At 39.6% G+C, this 20,558-nt stretch overlaps 2 protein-coding genes across 4 annotated transcripts in view; one reads left to right on the forward strand and one right to left on the reverse strand.

The window, feature by feature from the left end:
* Positions 1–1,315, reverse strand: part of LOC139980519 (TLC domain-containing protein 2-like) — a 59,759-nt gene extending 58,444 nt beyond the window's left edge. For both annotated transcript variants that reach the window (XM_071992213.1, XM_071992214.1), the window contains exon 1: positions 900–1,315. In XM_071992213.1, the coding sequence (XP_071848314.1) occupies positions 900–1,153 (254 nt within the window). In that variant the 5' untranslated portion in view covers positions 1,154–1,315. The remainder of the gene's footprint in view (positions 1–899) is intronic.
* A 5,910-nt stretch (positions 1,316–7,225) lies between these two features.
* Positions 7,226–20,558, forward strand: part of LOC139980591 (vacuolar protein sorting-associated protein 18 homolog) — a 29,998-nt gene continuing 16,665 nt past the window's right edge. The window contains exons 1-15 of one of the 2 annotated variants that reach the window (XM_071992341.1): positions 7,226–7,378; positions 7,937–8,065; positions 8,634–8,707; positions 9,317–9,426; positions 9,602–9,741; positions 10,014–10,098; positions 10,778–10,857; positions 12,587–12,702; positions 13,355–13,443; positions 14,864–14,962; positions 16,450–16,618; positions 17,416–17,473; positions 17,994–18,097; positions 18,782–18,907; positions 19,783–19,918. In XM_071992341.1, the coding sequence (XP_071848442.1) occupies positions 7,967–8,065; positions 8,634–8,707; positions 9,317–9,426; positions 9,602–9,741; positions 10,014–10,098; positions 10,778–10,857; positions 12,587–12,702; positions 13,355–13,443; positions 14,864–14,962; positions 16,450–16,618; positions 17,416–17,473; positions 17,994–18,097; positions 18,782–18,907; positions 19,783–19,918 (1,485 nt within the window). In that variant the 5' untranslated portion in view covers positions 7,226–7,378; positions 7,937–7,966. Of the gene's footprint in view, positions 7,392–7,936; positions 8,066–8,633; positions 8,708–9,316; positions 9,427–9,601; positions 9,742–10,013; positions 10,099–10,777; positions 10,858–12,586; positions 12,703–13,354; positions 13,444–14,863; positions 14,963–16,449; positions 16,619–17,415; positions 17,474–17,993; positions 18,098–18,781; positions 18,908–19,782; positions 19,919–20,558 lie in introns of both variants that reach the window. The other variant, XM_071992342.1, reaches the window with a different exon arrangement.

The following is a 20,558-nucleotide window of genomic DNA, read 5'->3' on the forward strand; positions in this document are numbered from 1 at the left end:
TACTTATACAGCCATTTTATTTCCAGCGAAAATCAAAGATACCGCCTTTTACACCTTTTTTTTAAACCATCATTATGCGGGCCGAATTTGTAATACTTAATTAGATACTCAATCCTTCATAACGCGGGCGTCCCTTTGCCCTAGTATATATGCTTCTTTAATAATTCGTAATTACAAACACCCCAAGCCTCCTCTAAATTATACGCAGCTTAACTTTTCTGACATGAACTCAGTCTAACCATCCTTGATCGACGTTCTTTGATACTTTCTCATGTTATTTTAATCATCCTGCCTGAATTTGGTATCTCAAATTGCGGAAAAATATAGTGTACAGGTAAGTGAAAAATCGGTGTTTTCCGCAGAAGAATTTTTTCAGCGGAAAGTAATCAGCGGAAAGTAACGTATGCGGAAAACAACTGAAACCTAAATATTCGGCCCGCGTAATGATGGTTTAAAAAAAAAGGTGTAAAAGGCGGTATCTTTGATTTTCGCTGGAAATAAAATGGCTGTATAAGTAAGCCTTACAGCCTAAGCTACAAGTACAACCTTAGCTACTGTATCCTAAATCTAGTCTCGAAGCTACATTTTATCCTGTTACAGTCAAATCCTATCTTATCCATCTTCCTAAATCCTTCCATGTGCCTAATAATTTAAGTAAGTCATTCTGTTCCTCCCAAAAAGAAACGGTACTTTCCGTTGAAAAAAACGTTGTTTTCCGCTGACAAATTTGTTTGCGGAAAACACCGTTTTGTTTCAGCGGAAAGTAACGTGTGCGGAAAACAACGGTACCCCGACTAGTATCTGTTGTGCTACTAGTGTTACGTTGATACGAAGGTGTGAATTTGGACGTAGCATATTCATCATGAGATTGCAATTCATTGATAAAGTTGTTAACTTACCAATAGACAGCGATGGATCCTGATATAATTGCATGTACAAAAGACGTCATTACATTTCGCCACTTAAATCTCTTCTCACTGGCATATTTTGCAGGGGCAGGTACAAAATTCAAAGCCGAGTTGTAACACTGAAAACCAAGGGCACTCCCAACTAGCGTGTAAACAACCATACTTGACAACGTGGGGCTGGGTTCAACTAAATGATCGCCCATTTGTCTTATATGATCCGGGTTAAGTTCTAGAAAATTGTCCATTGTTATACTTTTTCCCAGTCTTCTCTTTCAAAACTGGTGTATGAATCTAGCTGATGGGAGGAGATAAGAAATTCCAAATTGAGAAATTTTTCAAAATTAGTGTCCACTGTTTTTCGACCGACGTCAGTGCAAGCAAAGTTTACGAATGACATAACCGCTCACAGGTTGATTACATAGATCTATGAAGCAATTCACCTAGATACTATACAAGCGTTTAGTGCTGAATGCTTTGTCTACTTTACTGGTTGTTTTTATTTCATCAAATATCAAAGCACAGAGAGTTTGTTATGTTATTAAATTAATGTATGCACCTAAATACAGTTTAAAATATTCAATTTCTAGTTATTACTGCGCTAAAATGTATATTTTGCGAACACAGTCCAGGATATGATATACAAACTTGAAGTTGACGTTTAACTTATAACAACGTTAGTACAGCAAGAAGAGTGACTATTTTCGTCAACTACCTTATCCAGTGCCTCGTTCCTATGTGGTATACATTCTGTGGCGCTACAGCAGTAAATTCCATGTGTGGGCGTCGTCAACTGGTGTGGTCACGTAGTATGCGGTTTGTTTAGTGTATAGGTGCGGTTGCCGGTGAGCTACCATGTTTGTACTTTCAAGAATTCATATATAAAGTCAAACAATGCTTGTAAATATATGATGATTATTTCCGAAATAACGAAAGTATAATAACAATGAAGAAGCCCTGTCGCAATGACGACACACTTTTCGAGTTTAGGCCGGGAAGATATTTTTCAATGAAACATATATCTATACTCTTTTTGTATATTTATCAAAGGTGTAGCATAATTATTTCCCCAATCGCCTGATATTTTTGCGTGTGTGTTTTTCCATTCTCTCTGTATGTATTCTATTCATAAGCTCGGCCATGGGCGTCAATCCAGGGGGGGGGGGACGGGGGGACACGTCCCCCCCCACATTTCGATGGATGGGAGAAACAATATCAAATGTCCCCCCCACACATTTGGAAAAAGAGTAGTGTCGTGGCTCTATTTGGTTACGGCTTACACATCTTAGGATTCATATCCTCGAATATCACTCAATGTTGCTGAATGGAGAATTCCACCCAGATCTCGTGAGTTGGAACCCTGAGCTCTCCAACAATCTTAAGCTTAGTCTGCCTTTATTTCGAGGCCAGTTCCATTCGTCGTCGGTTGAAGGGTATAGACAAATATTCAAGTTGATGAATCCAGTGGTACGGGCTATGTTTGGTGAAGTCGAAGCTCTCTTGCGGTTGCTCCTCGTCTCCTCCGCCAGTTCGACCGAAGCCGAGAGATGTTTTAGTGCTTTGAGGCGTTTGAAGACAAGGCTACGGAGCACCGTGACTCAACAGAGGCTGAACCATGTGATCGTGTTCTATATTCACCGCGCAGGGACGTCGTTAGAGAGGGTGTGGGTGTCTCTCACCCCCAAGCCATGGTAAAACTGACGCTAGTTGGAAAATTGGAGTGCGACAGTCGGAATTTCCGACTGTCGCACTCTAGTTTATCTAGGCCTTTTCATGTAAAATTTTTTAAAAATTTCGGTCAAAATTGACCTTTAACCTGTCATATTTTCCACGTTTTCCTTGCCACTTTGGGAAATTGTTTCTCGCGATTCTTATACTCCGCCGTACAAAACTTCTTATGATTTTGAATACTACAAAAAAATGCCTAATAGAACTATCGTCATAGGCGTAGGAGCCCAATTTGTTTTGTGGGGGGGGGGGGGTTGTAACGACTTGCCCGAAAAATATAACCAAAATTTTTCAAGCGCTACGCGCGCATCACACATCATCATGTGCATATCATACAGGCATGCATCGGTTTTTACATCGCATGCAAATAGCATACAATCATTTTCCGTCTTATTACCCTTCCGTATTGGTGATAATTCTTGGGTAATAATAATATCAGTATAACCACTGAAAAACACATTGCAAATTATCAAAAAAGCTATCAGCATATTGCCCGAATTTCACAAAAATATTTGCTTGGGGTGGGGGGGGGGCCAATAAGTTTTTGAAATGAGTGCCAGTGGGTACAAATGTATCGCAACAAGTTCGTAACAGAAGTGCAGTCGCGAAAGATTGGGTTTTCTGACTGACACTGACCGTATCGTTCACGAGTAGCGGGAGGGTGGGGGGTACAAAGCAGCAGTTGGAATTTTCTGGCTTCAAAACCGATTTTTAACCACTTCACCCCCCCCCCCCCAATCATCAAGCCTTAGCTACGTCCCTGGGTACATGGTGGTTACATAGTACGCTCCGACCAGAATTCACCCGATAACCAGATGCAAATCCACCTAGCAACCGAGGTAACTTGCTTGAGGACTCCAACGAACAACCACTGATTTATTTTCATGCCTTCATCACTTTAGCCACCACTCACATGCATGGACCTATTCTAAGTCTGACGATACATTCGCATGTGTGAGGTCCTGAAAACATAATAAAAGTGGTTTGTCTTGCTATACTTGTTTTCAAATTTCATGTAAATGTATTCTCGTAGACCTAGCAACCTGGTTTAACATGCTGGCGCCAATTTGCGCTAAGCTCGCTATACGAACTCGGATATGGGCTGTGCCTTATTAGTTAGTTATTTAAATTATTAATAATGGCGTATGAGGAAATGCACCATTTTGTGGTATGACTCCCAGGACAGAAAGTCGAGAAACTCACATGCAGTCGCGGCGGATAGCTTCCTTCGCCTTTATGTCCGGGGAAATTTTGGGACATCGTTCCTATAGACCAGGGGTGGGCAACCTGCGGGCCACATGCGGCCCGCCAGTGATTTTTTTGCGGCCCGTGAGATGTCTCAAGAAAAAGAAAAAAATCAATCTATTTTGCATCATCACCAAAAACGAGCTAGCTGCTTTGAATTTATCTGCACTTATGATGCTGTCAGGTTGGTCTATTATCACCATTAATTATCAACAGGACTGTATTGACATTATGGTTTTGTGAATACAGATTAAGTACACACACCCATTGCTTGAACGTCCTCGGAATCAAAGGTTTGAAATCAGCAGCAGGCCGTTGGTTAGGTGCGGCCCTGTCAATCTTTCACTCCTAAAGTCTGGCCCATTCATTCAAAAGGTTGCCCACCCCTGCAATGGGCCTATATCTGAGGCCCTGGGGTCAGTGGCGTCGTGCCCATTGGGGCCCGGGGGGCACAGCCCCCCCCCCCCAAAAAAATCAAAGGTGTCATAAAATTTTGTCATAATTTAAAAAAAAAGTGTTTTCGAAATCGAAAAGTAGACTAAATATTCAATTGCTCTTTGATGGTCGTTGCGGATTTTCCACACACCTCAAAGACGACATATCGGGATTAGCAATGCCATTACCTTTGAATATGTTTGTCCTAAGCTCGCGTTTGATACAGTCTCAATTAACCTGGTAAATAATCACTTCGTTATCGCGCGTTTTACCTTAGGTTTCGCTACTTTCACTTTTTCTGTCCATGTTTTCAAACGGCATGGCTTTTTCTTCACCCAGTCACCACTTCTCACGGGCATGGGCGGCAAGGGCGGCGGAACCGGGGGGCACAGGGGGCACGTGCCCCCACTTTTCCCCAGGTTAAAAATGTGCCCATTTTCTACATAAAAATTGAGGTGTCTCATGTTAGCAAGAGGCCAGGGAACCAGAATGAACACTCGGGAAGGGCCTTTTTCCGGCCATCTGAGAGGTTTGTAAAACCAAAAATTTTCTACTACGCTCTGCGCCAACCGATGGTGGCGCTCCGCTCAGATAGTCGTGCATACAACTTTGCAACTCCTGGCTACGCCTCTGACTCTTAGTGAATTTCTCTGGGTCAAACTCAAAGCTATTTCGAATGAAACAAATTTGTTAAGATATTAACAAGAAATAAACTCTAATTCGGAAGATTCCTACATTAGCAATTAGCATGATTTCGCCTCATTTTGTCTCAAAAGAAAACTTGTTCCTTGTTTCCCAATTTGCACATTGGATATTGCAGTGCTAGTATGCATATTTTCCTTGAGGAGGGGGGGGGGGGGCGTTGATGGAGTGATGTGTGTACACAAATAAGATAATACAATAAGAGTTGTAAAGGGTACTAAATATAAGGCTGCATCAGTCCAATCGAATTGCTGCAAAGTGCCCTTTGATGTCGGTGCCCCCCCCCCCAGATTAAAAGTGCTTCCGCCGCCCTTGATGGGCGGTGATCATGGATCAGCCAACACGAAAATGTTTCGATATCTTAAATGTTGGGCGCTTCTGGGAGACGAGGAATTGGTAAACTTGGGAATAAATGGCGATCACTTCCTTCGAGAATATTTCCCAAAATAAAAAATTGCCGGAAATTTTTATCAATATTAGGGGTGTTGCTTTCTGCCATAATGCACGGGAAGTGCCGTTTCCTGCAATCTGAGGGGTCTGCCAGAAGAAAAATTTTCTTGTACGCTGCGCGCCAACCGATGGTGGCGCTCCGCTTAGATAGTACTTACGGCCGGAATACTCGAATCGATTCCGTCCCCCCCCCCCACGTTTTAAATCGGATTGACGCCCCTGAGCTCGGCACGCATACTTTACCAACAAAACCACTTTAACTCGAGATAGCGTATGTAACTTCTCTCTCAAACTTTATATGGGCATACATGCCACGGCGGTTCCATTTCTGTTTTTGTTCTTCTTCTTCTTCTTTCCTTTTGTGACGCCAAGTCGCGGTGAAGTCGGGGTTGGGGATGGAAGGGGATTAAATTTCGAGTTACAACTCACGAAAATTCGAGATGAAATGAACTTCAAAAGTTCGAGAGTTTTAATTTACACTGTGTACACAATTCAACACCACCATTGTGCCCCGGAGAGAGGCAAATTTTTGCCACCGAACAGTCAAGTAGTAGGCTAGGCCTATATACTAAAACCGTTGGTATGATATTTTTTTTTATTACAAACAAAAAGTGGGCCCGACTATTGCTCGGATAGCTGGAGGTTTAATGGTCAAGACAAGGTAAGGTTATCCGACGAGAATTAAAAAAAAAAATTATTACGTGAGAGTCGGGGCGGTAGCCAGTTGCAAAAATTAAAAACATTAAATCCTATTGTTTTCAATGACATTTTCAGTAAGAAAGTCTTGATTTAAGGAAGGCAGTTATTCGTTGGGTTTTATCTTAATATCTAATGAAACTGAGACTTGTTGACGGTCGTTAACGTTACTTTATGTTCCGCTGGAGGCCGGAGAGAGTGGCCGAGCTCTTGTAAAGTTGGCATCTGATCACTTGGAATGATTTAACATTTTTTTCGGGAAGTGTTTTGACCAGTTCTTGAGCATCTTATTTTACCCTCCTCAATTCTTTGAAAACTGCCAGCCTGAGCATGCAAAGATCACAGTTATATGCAATGCTTTTATCATTTTATGCGATCTATCAGTCTGCATGGTAGGCCTTTATTTTCCTGTGCGCTGATTCGAGAGCATGATATTGGAGTACAGTTAAGAGAGATATTAGCATTAAGAAATTTTCCCAACTGGCTGGGATGCTTCGTTTCCGACTTTAATACCCGGTGCTGACCGTGCTAACGAGCGGTGCTGTGGCTGAGTGGATAAAGGCGGTGGCATTTGAAGCAATGAGGCTTAGCAATTGGGAGGTTCGGGGTTCGATTCCCGGCCGGGTCATCCAAGAGAAATCTACGGTTTTCCCATCTGAAATGACTTTCTAAATTGAAAAGATTCCAAAATTTGAGTTAAATGTTGAATCGGAAGCCACCCGACGTGTAAGTTGTAATCCATAAGCCCTTGCGGGCTTCTCCCACATTTGTGGTCGCTTAAGGGTCGTAAAAATAACTGCTGATTATTATATTATATTAATAATGAATCAGGGTGTGAGTGTGCGTGTTTGTGTGGAACGGAAATGGATAGCCGCCGAGGGGCTGGGTGGGAGGTGTGGTAGCCAAATACAAGACAAGCATGATTAATCAAGCATGATTATCTGGAATATATCTTAATGACGTCCTATATTCCTACAGATGTGTAATCCTGACCTCCAAACAATTTTCTACTTCCGCCGTCGTCTCCCCTGTAAAAGAACTGTTGACGTTTCCTTCATGTTACTAGTACTAAATACCGTAATACGTCAATGCACCCCTCAGTCAAAATGTCGCGAAACTAGTACTTTAATAGCTTCATGTTAATTTTCCAGGGGCAGTAACAACACCCATCTCTCAAGTGTCATCATTAACAAATTCCACCTCGTTCGTAGAATCAGGTCAGGAAGTGAAGTAAATTATTTACATATTGTTTTTGTACCTATAACACCTTATAATTCATACTTCCATATCGTACAAAAGATACCGAATTCTATAAACTAAGCTATTACTTATTAATATGATGGCGTTAAGACTAGGATAGTCTACGTCGCTAAAGTTAATAGCGTAGCCTAGGTTAAGGTCATGGCTTGGTCTAACATAACACTTTACAGTAGCCTTGTACTTGTACTTGTAGGGCTAATAATAATATTAGTTCTAACAGGTGAAGAAAAGACTAATAAACAGTATCTTTATAAAATATCTGAAACAACAATAACCAAAGAATCCAACATATGTTTTAGAAAACTCAGATTATAATGCTTGAAGGAATTGGTTTGGCTTGAAATTCAATAAGTTTTCAGGGAATAATTTACTATTTGGGCTAGTGTTCAAACTTTGTGTAGCAGTATTGAAGGCTCTGATCTTTGTTTCTTGTAAAGTAGACTAGTAAAATTAGTTGAGATATGTCTAACTGACAACAGAGTAGTGACTTAAAATGATTCTTTTTACCTAAACAGCAACAAAGTGAAGACTGGTATGTTGCAATTATGGCATCAAGCCTCTTTGAACAGTATAATGAAGCCACAGCAAGAAGTGGAACTCCATTCACATCTGGTCTACAGCAACCATCCACCAGATCAGCACCAGTAAGTAATTTGGATTTGCAGTTTTTGGATTTTGGATTTGCTGTAGTGAGGATATGTGATTGAAAAAGTCTATGATCCTCACACACAACTAATCAGCATTTTATCAGTATTCATTACATTTCATACACATTACACAACAGGGCAGATCTTTAAGGATTGGTTTCTTTCTGGTTGTACTTCAGGTCTTACTTTATGGTTCTTCAAACAGTATATATATATTTGATTGTTGAAACATTGCAGAAAAATATTAAAAACAAAAATGACCAAATATGTACAAAGTAGGAGAGACTTCAAGGTTTGTAAGTACTACCCTGGGCCAGTAAGACTCCCCTTCAGGTGGATCATAGACCCTCCACTCTTTTTGTATTTAGTTAGAAAGATTTGAAATTGATGTTAACGACTAGTCATCCAGCCAGACGACATCCAAATCTGGTTTTGGTCATCCTAACAGATGTCTGGTCATATCAGACGCTTGGACAACCATTAAAAATTTTGCCCTGCATGAGAGCTTCCATCTTGTCAATTAATATATGATATTAGCCAAGACTCTTTTCTTATTTAATTCCAGATTTCATCAGGTTATGTGACGGCTTCTATCGAAGAAGATGTCAAAATTTTCACAAGACAGAAAATTAATTTCACGTAAGTTCACAGACTCACCCAATAGGCACATAATTGTTACCTCATACACATGAATTTCGTTTAGTAATCTATGATTGTTTTCACTTGCAAATGTGCTTGATTCATAAAGAAGAGAGAGAGGGGGGGGGGGAAGATGGGACCCAGCAGTTACCTTTGATTCTTGTGATAGAGATGGTATCGATGTACAAACAGAGCTTAAAGTTGTACATTTTGGAAGACGTACATCCTACACGGCTACATAGTAAAGACTTAAGAAACCGAGAAAGTCAAAAACACCACCGTTGATAATGTTTCCAGTGTGCACTGTACCCTTTTCACTGCCTTTAAGCTTTGTAAATATATATGGATATTTTATTAGGACCTTATGTGTTAAAGTAGATAACAATACTTGGCAGAAATTGCAACAAAGTCTCGTAAATATTAATCAACATTATGATAGTAATATTAGACATAAACTCCTCTTTTTATAAAAACGAAGCAACTTTTGCATTGTGTTTAAACTATGATGTAGTGCTGCATGGATCGTGGATATTATTTAGGGAAAGTAAAATCTGTGTCTAATTTATCTGTCCTACTTTAACAACTCTCTGTTGTATTTTGTACTTACAGTCCACCAAGGGCTATAACTCACATGGTCGCCAACAACAACATGCTAATGATCGCCATGGCCGATAGAACAATCCTACGTATCAACAGAGACCAGCCTGACCAGAGAAGTGGTAACAAGTTTGAGAATTGTTTTTCCCCACCAACTTTACATGTTCCTTAACCTCCCTTCTTTTGCCATGATGTTACTTTCTAATTTCTAAATTTCATCAGTTCCTCTTCAAAAGTATCATCCACCATCAACTGACTACTTTTAAATATTGTCCCCCTTTTATATCTTCATTTCAGAAGTCAAATTGAGTGATGAGAAAATTCACAAGATGTTTCTGGATCCATCTGGACAGCATCTCATCATCAGCACAGAAACCTTAGATGTCCTTTATGTTGGAAAGAAAAGCAGGAAGGCCAAACATTTAGCCAAAATGAAAGTGAGTTTCAACAGATCTTTTTTCTTGTGGAAGAAATCCAGAAATCATCTTAAATCAGAAAGGTTCTGTTTCAATTATAAAGTGCAACCAACTGCTTTACATAAATGGCTTACATTTGACATTTATTCATGATTAGTCTTTGCTATCAACTATGAAACTTTATTTTAGTTATACTAGAAACTTAAAAAGAATTAAACTTTAAAATATAAATGATTACCATCAATAATTAATGGAACTAACAAAGTGAAATTTTGTCTCCTTTGTTACAACAGGGTCATCTCATAGAGTCTGTCGGATGGAATAAAATGAATCGGAATGAAACGACCACAACTGAAATTTTACTCGGGACAAGCAGAGGTACGATGAATATAAAACTCATGATGTGAAGATTCTGTCAATTGTTTCGTACTGAAGTTTTTATTCACAGAGTGGTGTCAGTCTCACGCAGTAGTTTGATCTTTGATTCGTTGGATTTTGACCCATAAATCTCCAGGAAATTGTCATATTTGTGACATATATTTGAGAGATTGTTTTTATAATGTTAAAGTGCTCACAGCATTGCTACATACCAAATCAGAGGACCAGAAACTCCCATTCCACTCTTCACCAAATTCCATCAAGTTACAGTTATGACGCTCAAGTTTACAGAGAGAAGTTCCTGTGTTTGGTCCTTAAATGTTTCCTTTTCATTTGAATAGGACAGAATTAGCAAGTCATAAACCTTATCAATAGCTATGATATATTATATTTATAGTCCTAATTCTTAATTATGAAGTAGAGTAGGCTAGTTACCTTCACTTAAAAAGAAGGCTGGTATATTTGCCGACCAAAAAGTACAGATGTTTTTTTTTTGAATACCAAAGAGTTTCTCAAGATTTGATACATCCATTGTAACATTAATAGTACCATCTACTGTATATCAAATTAGTTTCTGTGCTGGGTTATTTATATATCAATGAGGGAAACAATTAAGTTACAAAAGCACCCAGCTGTATACTGTATTATTCATTAATTTGTTTGTTTATTTGTTTGTTAGGATGTATCTTTGAGACATTGATTCAAGCTGGTGATGACGGTAGATTCTTCCAGCAGAACCCAGACCAATACTGGAAAATGGTAGGTTTTACAGGACCTTTGCAAACTTCAAAAGGCAAAAATTGTTTCAATAATAGATAAGAGGAATCTGGTAGTTTAAATGTTGCACAAAATCATGCCTTGTCACTAGATTTGTCAACTTGATTTTGTTGTGTGTGGTTCTCTTAGTAAATATTTGGAGAGAGGGAAAAGACAATAGAGTGAGAGGGGAGGGGATGGGGATGAAGAGGAGAGGGAAATGACAAGAGATGAAGAGGGGATGAGAATGAAGAGGAGAGGGAAATGACAAGAGATTGAGAGGGAGGGATAGGGGAATGACAAGTGTTGGAGTGGGAAAGGGGATGGGGTGAGGAGAGGAGAATGACAAGAGTTAGAGAGGGGCAGGGGATGTGGGTGAAGAGGAGAGGGAATGACAAGAGATTGAGAGGGGATGAGAATGAAGAGGAGAGGGAATGACAAGAGATTGAGAGGGAGGGATAGGGGAATGACAAGTGTTGGAGTAGGAAAGGGGATGGGGTGAGGAGAGGAGAATGACAAGAGTTGGAGAGGGGCAGGGGATGTGGGTGAAGAGGAGAGGGAATGACAAGAGATTGAGAGGGGATGAGAATGAAGAGGAGAGGGAATGACAAGAGATTGAGAGGGAGGGATAGGGGAATGACAAGTGTTGGAGTGGGAAAGGGGAAGGGGTGAGGAGAGGAGAATGACAAGAGTTGGAGAGGGGGAGGGGATGTGGGTGAAGAGGAGAGGGAATGACAAGAGATGAAGAGTGGATGAGAATGAAGAGGAGAGGGAATGACAAGAGATTGAGAGGGAGGGATAGGGGAATGACAAGTGTTGGAGTAGGAAAGGGGATGGGGTGAGGAGAGGAGAATGACAAGAGTTGGAGAGGGGCAGGGGATGTGGGTGAAGAGGAGAGGGAATGACAAGAGATTGAGAGGGGATGAGAATGAAGAGGAGAGGGAATGACAAGAGATTGAGAGGGAGGGATAGGGGAATGACAAGTGTTGGAGTGGGAAAGGGGAAGGGGTGAGGAGAGGAGAATGACAAGAGTTGGAGAGGGGGAGGGGATGTGGGTGAAGAGGAGAGGGAATGACAAGAGATGGAGAGGCGATGAGAAGGAAGAGGAGAGGGAATGACAAGAGATTGAGAGGGAGGGATAAGGGAATGACAAGTGATGGAGTGGGAAAGGGGATGGGGTGAAGAGAGGAGAATGACAAGAGTTGGAGAGGGGGAGGGGATGTGGGTGAAGAGGAGAGGGAAATGACAAGAGATGGAGAGGGGATGAGAATGAAGAGGAGGGGGAATGACAAGAGATGGAGAGGGGGAAGGAATGAGGATGTAGAGGAGAGGGAATGACAAGAAATTGAGAGGGAGGGATAGGGGAATGACAAGTGTTGGAGTGGGAAAGGGGAAGGGATGAAGAGGAGAGGGGAATGACAAGAGATGGAGAGGGGGGGTGGGATGGGGGTGAAGAGGGAAAACAGTTCTGTAGCTAATGTAGGAGATAGTTTGTTGTTGGGTATTGGTATTAGAGTACAGTAACTATGAATGGAAATTTATGATCTTCCGTTGATGTGCCTTAGATACATGCCATACTTGTACTGCTTATAATACAGTACACTAAGTTGGCGGACATGTATAGTGACCGTGTGCCATTTTCCATGAAGCAAAATTTTTATAAGATCTAAAATATGACGACAATGTCATGAATTCAATTCACGTGCCTCGGTTTATCGGTGTCATTTGTCAGGTCTATAATCTCGGGAAGGAAAGTACAGTTCCTGTGACCGGTCTTCACGTAGAGAGGATATCTGGGTCGACACAGTCTGACAAGAGAACCATCTTTATAATGGCTACCACCCCCGAGTAAGTACACCCTCCATTGACTAATAAATCGGTGTTTGAGACGCCATGTTGAAAAGAAACAAACTACAGCAGATGCAAACTACCCCGCAGCAAGGCTGAATCATTATTATCAAACGGTAGTGATTATCTCAGCATACCAGCATTGCCCATGGTGTGAAGCTACAGAGTTCAAAAGATTATGTCCTACCCAGCCTTGCTGCAGTGATGCTGCAGACCCCTCAGCGATCTTACTTTAGACACAGTGCCTAAGTGGTTAAGTGGATATTAACAAATCTGGCATCTGGGAGGTCCTGGGTTAAATCCCTGGCCAGCCAAAGGAAGGTGGGTTCTGCATCCAGGAGAAATCCATCATTTTCCCCGGTCTGAAATAATCTTCTAAATTGGATAGCTGGCTGAAGTGAAATGAAAGGTATAAGTCCAATACTCCTGACTAAAAATAATATTCCTTCCAGAATAATCAATCTATGTAACCAGTGCATGTAAAGAGGTAAAAGAGTTCTGTTTCATCTCTTTGAGAGGAGAATTACTTTGGTGATATATTTTTGAAATAGAGAGATTTGTTGCAATGTCATCTGATGTACTGATTATATAATATGTAACTTTTATAAGGTAAAATGAAAACGAATTTATTTCCATGTTTCGCATTGCACAGACGAATGTATCAATTCATTGGTACAATCATGTCGACAGAGGCACCGATATTTCTTCAAGTTTTCCAGAGATATGAAAATACAATTCCAAGTAAGTGTTTTTACATGTGATAGTGCAGTTATTTAACTGTTGCGAGAATAACTAAAGTAAAAATAGTGTGAGAAATATTGATGATACAATTGCAAGTTAGTGATGATACTAGTAGTGATACGGTTCGTTGTTGATGTGATGGAAACACCGATGCCGCGATAAGTATTTAACGATACAAATGATAATGTAATCTTGAATTCTTATCAAAGGTATACAGGTCATTGTTTACCAATATTGCTTATACAGTTACAAGTTATTGATGATGCTAGTAGTGATACGGTTCGTTGTTGTCCATGGAATCACCGATGCCGCAATAAGTATTTAACGATACAAATGATAATGTAATCTTGAAATGTTATCAAAGGTATATACAGGCGATAGTGTGGCCAATATTGCTTATACAGTCACAAGTTATTGATGATGCTAGTAGTGATACGGTTCGTTGTTGTCCATGGAATCACCGATGCCGCAATAAGTATTTAACGAGACAAATGATAATGTAATCTTGAAATGTTATCAAAGGTATATACAGGCGATAGTGTGGCCAATATTGCTTATACAAGTTAGTGATGATGCTAGTAGTGAATACCATGCCATTGTGTTGATGGAATTACTAATACAGATGACCAAGTGATGATTCCTTTACTATTACAATTCATCAAGGCCGCTTCATACTCTAAAATACATCACTGGCTGAGAGATGTGAAACAAATCGTATGTGATGAACTCATCATCATCACATGCTTCACGTTTACTATATATTGTTCGTTTTCATCTATCGCCCGAGATAGAAAATGGACTATGAACTGGCAGGTTAGGTTCTGATACAAGTACTCATATAATTACGAATAAGCAGATTAATTACCATTTCCGTAAATTGATAGAAATTACTAAATACTACGTTCTTTACATAGTTGCACAATTTAGTACCAATACTGTTTGATGTATTCAACGATGAAACAAGTGCTAGTACAACGCTTTAATGTTGACAGGATCTTATGTAATGCCATTTGTTCAAAGATAATTAATTAGTATTACAATTTGTGGTACTAGTTATAATACCATTGTATAGAATTGGTAGAGTAAGTAATACAATTAAAAGTAATACCAAGGCCTGACAAGATGGAGTTGGGAGAGGGGGGAGTTGGTGCAGGCCTGATAAGAAGGAGGGGGTACGTCTGTGTGGTCCAAGGTTAATTAGGAGGCTAGGAGAAAATATGAATGTATGATCTTCTTCATATACCTAACGAGAATGAAGATTTTCAAACCTGGGCTTTCATTGGCGCTTCTGTTATGTAATGTTTTTAAGTTATCATGTGAAGCCTTTCAATACAAGGACACATACATTTTGGTTCATGTTTGGTCCAGTTTCAGTTTGCTTTTCATCTCTTTCCCATTATTTCCATCTCATCCTGTATAGCTGGTTTTCTAGAACTTCCCGGAAACATCGGTTACAGCCAGCTGCAAGTCTACACACCCAAACAGAAATCAACACCGCAGGGATTTGCGTGGATGTCCGGTAAAAAGCTCATGTTCCTTTCCTTATATATTCTTATGCAGAGTATTCTCCAAATTATCAAACTGTGAATGTCAAACCTTAAGATATGTCCCTCATTTAAGGTACGTAGTGGGGATTCATATTAAACTTGCCTCTAACGTAAACTAAACTTAAAAGGAAGAGGAGATTTTCACTAATGTACCATGTCACGCATATAATTATCAGAGTTGATTGTAATTTGATTTCACGAAAATTGAAATGTGAAATGAACAACTGCACTTGACAGAAAGGTGTCTTTTCTTGCAATTGGGATCTTCAGCCACACTCTGAATCAACAGAGGAGGCCCAGTCATATTGTTCATTTCTTGTTCCACGAACTTTGACAAGCTGCGGTCTCTGTAATCACTGAGAATTCTTTTTAGCAATCTCTGATGAACACATCAGGGCAAAGTACCTGCACATTCCCTAATTCACATATAGTGTGACATATTCGAAGTAACATACGGTTATTACCACTGATAACTAGCACATGTTAGCAACGACATGTTGCCCACTGTTCGTTTTGCAACATTACGCACGTATGGTGGTTAACCAATCAGAATGCTTCCCTGAAATATTTTCAATCACGACCGCTAAACTGAGCTTAATCTCTAAGCGTCATTAAGATTGTATCTCGAAAAGGGAAGATACCGGACCAGCGATTCTCCTCGTAATTATTGAAGGAGACATCCTTTTAAACATATTTTCACAACTTAGCACATAGATCAGGGGTTTCCCTAACTGGGGTGCATGATCCCCAGGGGTTGCGTGAGTCCATCCCAGGGGGTTCGTGAGACGTTTCTGAAAGTCAAAACTAGAGTACTTTTTGTTGAATTAAAATCTGATATATCAAATAATTTAGTAATGTACAAAAGTCGTACCTATCGACAAACTCCTTTCGCGTTCGATACGCATATGTTGCCATAGTAGTACCGTACCGTGCGTGTGATAAATAACTGAATTATGAAACAGACACAGGCCCCGCATGGCTTTGGTGAAATTGGTGTACGCATGACAGTACATCGTGAAGATAAAGAGCTGATCTGATCTTAAAGTTTCCAAATAAACAGGACAGATGACACACATTAGGACCCAGAGTTGTATCTATGGCACTGTTAGGACCGATATGGTAGCGCCCTCAGTAGAAAGGCTGAAGATCTCCTTTTTTGGAATTATGTCTATAAATTCTTTTTGCCCTCTTCACCTGTCAAAGAGAAAACGATGTAATACTCATTGTCTTAACTTCAAACCAACATAATATTTAATATTAATAAAAATATATTATATTTTAATATAATATTGTTCTCTAACTACCAGTTGATTGAATTCTGTTTATAAATTCAGTTTGGACTATTTATGCCCTCTTAACTTGTCCAAAAAGAAAAAAGAAGGGCTAAATGCTAGTAGCCCCAATTTCATACCTACTGAATGTAAAAAAAACTTAACAATTTGACCATCTCCTTGTACAGGTCCAGGAGTCTACATTGGTAATTTTGATTTCCAAGAGCTGACCAGGGAAAACCTGACCAAGGACAGCCATTTGTTGATATATCCGCTGGACAAAGAAGGCACAGTACAGATAAAACCCATCTCAATGATCTTAACAGAGTTTCACGTCCTCCTGCTCTACTCAGATAGGTAAAGCACAATGTTACAGTTGCATCCAGGGATGTGCCCACGCTGGGTGGCACTGGGCGGTCCCCGCCCAGCACTAAAAATTACCCCCCAGCACTGTCTTAAAAATCGTGAATCCCGCCCAGCACTATTTTCATCTAAATTCCTGACATTCGTAACAATATATTCAACATAAATTGAAAAAAAAAATGTAAATTGTTAGCAAAACTAGTACTTGTGTATGTGCTTAAAAAGCTACACAAGTGCCAGCATTTGGCATCTGAGCACCTTAAAAAATCACGCAAAATTTCTCAAAGGGGACCCCTCCCCCAGGACGGCGATAAGTATACCCCGCACTCAGGAATCCCTGTGCATCTATATTCAGATTTGAACCATTAAGTCCAATTACAGAAAGTACCTACCCACAAGCCAATTTCATAACGCTTGTGAAATATTAACTTTGATTAATATGAATAAATTATACATGAAAATGCTTCTGGGTGATTCCTGGTTTTCATCTGCAGCTTGTGAGCTTTGGAACTCTTAGCCTGACCATATAATGGCAGTTACCTCCATAGACTCTTTTGCAAAGAAAGATTGAAGGCTCAAGTTTTTCAAACCCTTCCGTTGATTTCTAAAGTCCATGTTACAGCTTCTTTTGATGTTTTAGTGAACAGTCGGTAATATTTTCTGGATAATGGCGCTTTATAAATTTAATTTTATCATTGTCTTCTTCCTTTTTTTCCTTTTTTCATTTCTTGTGATGAATGTTAAGATGAGGTATTTTATTATGTTTTTGCTTATTTTGTGTTGTATTTTAGAGTTCAAGTGATCTGTACACTGAATGAGACCCCGATCGATGAAGATGTCTACCAAGCTGTAAGTTGAACTTTCCACCTTTTGTCCTCCTTTGCTTTTATCCCAGAGTTGTCTTTTAATGATAACTGAAAGAAAAAATCTTCATGGGAAACTATGGCTGAAGTAAATTCCATTTGAATCTGTCTGTCAGCTTTCATCAATTGGGAACTGTAGTATGTCTGTAAGTATGTATGTGTGTGTGTATGTATGTATTTTAGATCCTCCTGCAAGCAGGAAACCGCGAAGAAGCCTCATTGGCTTATCAAAGCCGCAAGCTGACCGAAGTCAGTCTCTTAGATTCATATTTAACGTCCATGAGTATGAATTTTCAATTGTCAACAACTCTGTAACTGGAAGACATACATTAATCTTGGAGTGACTCGCACAGACAATTGCAATGCGATTCCATGTTTTCACTTTTTGTTGAACAAACCCATTGAAGTGGATTACAACAAACAAAAAAAGGTACTGTGTGGTCTTATTGAACTACTAGTAATCTTAGTATTAATGCACTTAAATTTGTTTTTCCTTACAATTTTAGAAATTTGGTAAATTGCTCGGAATGTGCAGGGATGCCACAAAGGGAACTATCTGGACTTACTCTGACCAGGGTGTGTTCATGTACAAAGTCACAAGAGAGTCCAGGTAAATGCATATGCCAGAAGCAAACAAGTGACCATTTCTCATTATCAATAATATGCCGTCAGAAACGGTCGCAGATTTCTTCAAGGAACTCCTGACACGTAGACTAACTTGAGATATATTGCTGATAGACTTTTGCCTACTTTTGACTGGTTAAACCCTCTTTTCCCCCAGGGAATGGATCTCAGTGGTTGGTCTATGACGTCATCATGTTAGGGTGTCCTTCGAAGCTTTACTTGCCTAATATAATATCCTTTAAACTGAATACCTTTGAAATGCACACTTAGATGTCAATTTTCTTTGTACATAGAATTTCATCAAACTGCAAGTTTCTTTTGTAGAAGGATTAATAACTTCTGTTCAACTTCTGTTCGGTTAATGATTTAAATATAATTCCTCCCCCACCCCCCACTCCCACCCCCCACCCCACCCCCCAAACAAAAGAAGGCAAAAAAACATGTGCAGCTCATTTGCCGTGACGGCATCATTCCCTCAGTTGTTGCCAGATTCATTCACAACCTATCCGAACAAAAATTGAGAAAATTCATCACTTTGCCAAATTCTACGAGGATTTGATTTTAGCCCTCATGATGCAGACTATTTCCAGTAACTTTGTTAACCAATCAATTTAACCTACCACCCACCACCACATCCCTTAAAATAAAAGTTTGATCCATTTCCTTGCAGGGATGTCTGGAAGATCTACTTGAATAAAGGTGACTTCAACCTGGCTTTGACGTTTTGTCAAGACAACCAAGCACAAAGAGATGAAGTCCTCCGGAAACAAGCTCAACACTTTTTCGATGACAAACAGTGAGTCATATCAAATTCCTTTCTGTTTTTCCCTTTGTGCAAACAGACGTCGATTTAAAATTGGTTTACAACAATTAATGCTTGAACTGTCTGTTTCAATATTTTCATATTTGTATTCCAAACAAAGCCTTGTATGAACATGTTTTTTAAACAAGTTTGAACATGTGATAAAGCAAAAAAGGAAACAACGGATATGTTTTAATATTTTTCATGAGGTCCTGAGATGAGTGTAGTCCTATTGCATTATTTGAGGTTATCAGACTTTTCAGCATGAGAGGTTATAATAAAAAAAAACACCAAAGCGAAAAAAAAAACGAAATCTGCACCTGTTTATTTTAACTTTTAAATATTAAAGTTACTGAAAGATGATGGTAGATCATCTTGCTGTGATATATCTAAGTCTACCATGGCTTAGTAGATGAACCCAACAATGTTGTACTTTAATTAATCCACATCATGTCTCTTGCTCAAATCATCAAACATAGTTTCCTTTGATTAATGGAGATGTGTTCTTTACGTTTTCATGCAATAAACAGTATATTACAGCTTATGCAGACTTGCCGACCCTCCTGGTTTTAACCGGGAGTCTTCCAACTTTTAAGACAATCTAAGGCTCTCCCAGTCTTATTTGTTCATCTCGAACAAGAAACAATTTCAATTGTTTTCATTTTAAAATTGCGATCAGTTAAACTGCAGACCTGGGTACTGTAACTGTTGACTAATGTGTCAGACTAACTGGATTCTCATCTTTCTTTCTGTCTTCAGACATCATCAAGTTGCTACATTTTGACTGACAAGTATCGATTAAATGTCAATATTTGAAATGAAGACCTAATCTACATTTCTTTTTTTGCTCTGACTGTTTTGTCATCCAGGTTTGACAAGAGTGCCCTCTATTTTGCTTCAACTGAAATGTCCTTCGAAGAGGTTACGCTAAAGTTTATTGAAGCTGACCAAAAGGAGGCGCTAAGAATCTTCCTACAGAAGAAAATGGCCAATCTTCCTCCAGAGGTGAGTATTTTCACAACAATAATGTGCCATGTGCCATAAAAAAAATCTATCATTATGCCTCATCACCTCACAAACTGCTTGGGTATTTCTGCTATATGTCATAGATTTCTGCTGTTTCAGGGCATACCCACGCCCCAAACTGTCCCCCCCCCACCCACCATGATCCACCCTTTCAGCAGATCAAGATGAAGTCTTTAACATATTCTTTTAAATGCTCATGAATCTCATGAGTTAAAGTTCAGATCTTCCAAGAAGATAGATTTGCTTTGAACTTAAATGGTGTGAAGACTTGCGCAAAAAGAAACGTCTCATGCCGGTAATCTGACCTAGTTTCGAATGAGGTGTAACAGAAGTGTTAGACACCACCATCGATCCCAGAAAATACGCACAAAGCTTGCTACCGTCGGTAATTAGACACTAGTGTACAGTCAGTACATACAGCTGCGGTCAATACCCACAGCACAGTATACAAACGATACAGCGATGGACAACTCAGGTCCATCTAAAGATAACAAGGTATCACGTTTCATTTACTGTCTGCAGTTTTTAGCGACAAGGAGATAAACTTCACTTGCAAGTATTGGAAAGTTAACTTTTTCAGAGCGCGGCACACGGTTTGAGTCTTCAATGCCTTTAATCC

Source organism: Apostichopus japonicus, chromosome 15 (genome assembly GCF_037975245.1).
Source record: "Apostichopus japonicus isolate 1M-3 chromosome 15, ASM3797524v1, whole genome shotgun sequence".
NCBI classification, from domain to species: domain Eukaryota; kingdom Metazoa; phylum Echinodermata; class Holothuroidea; order Aspidochirotida; family Stichopodidae; genus Apostichopus; species Apostichopus japonicus.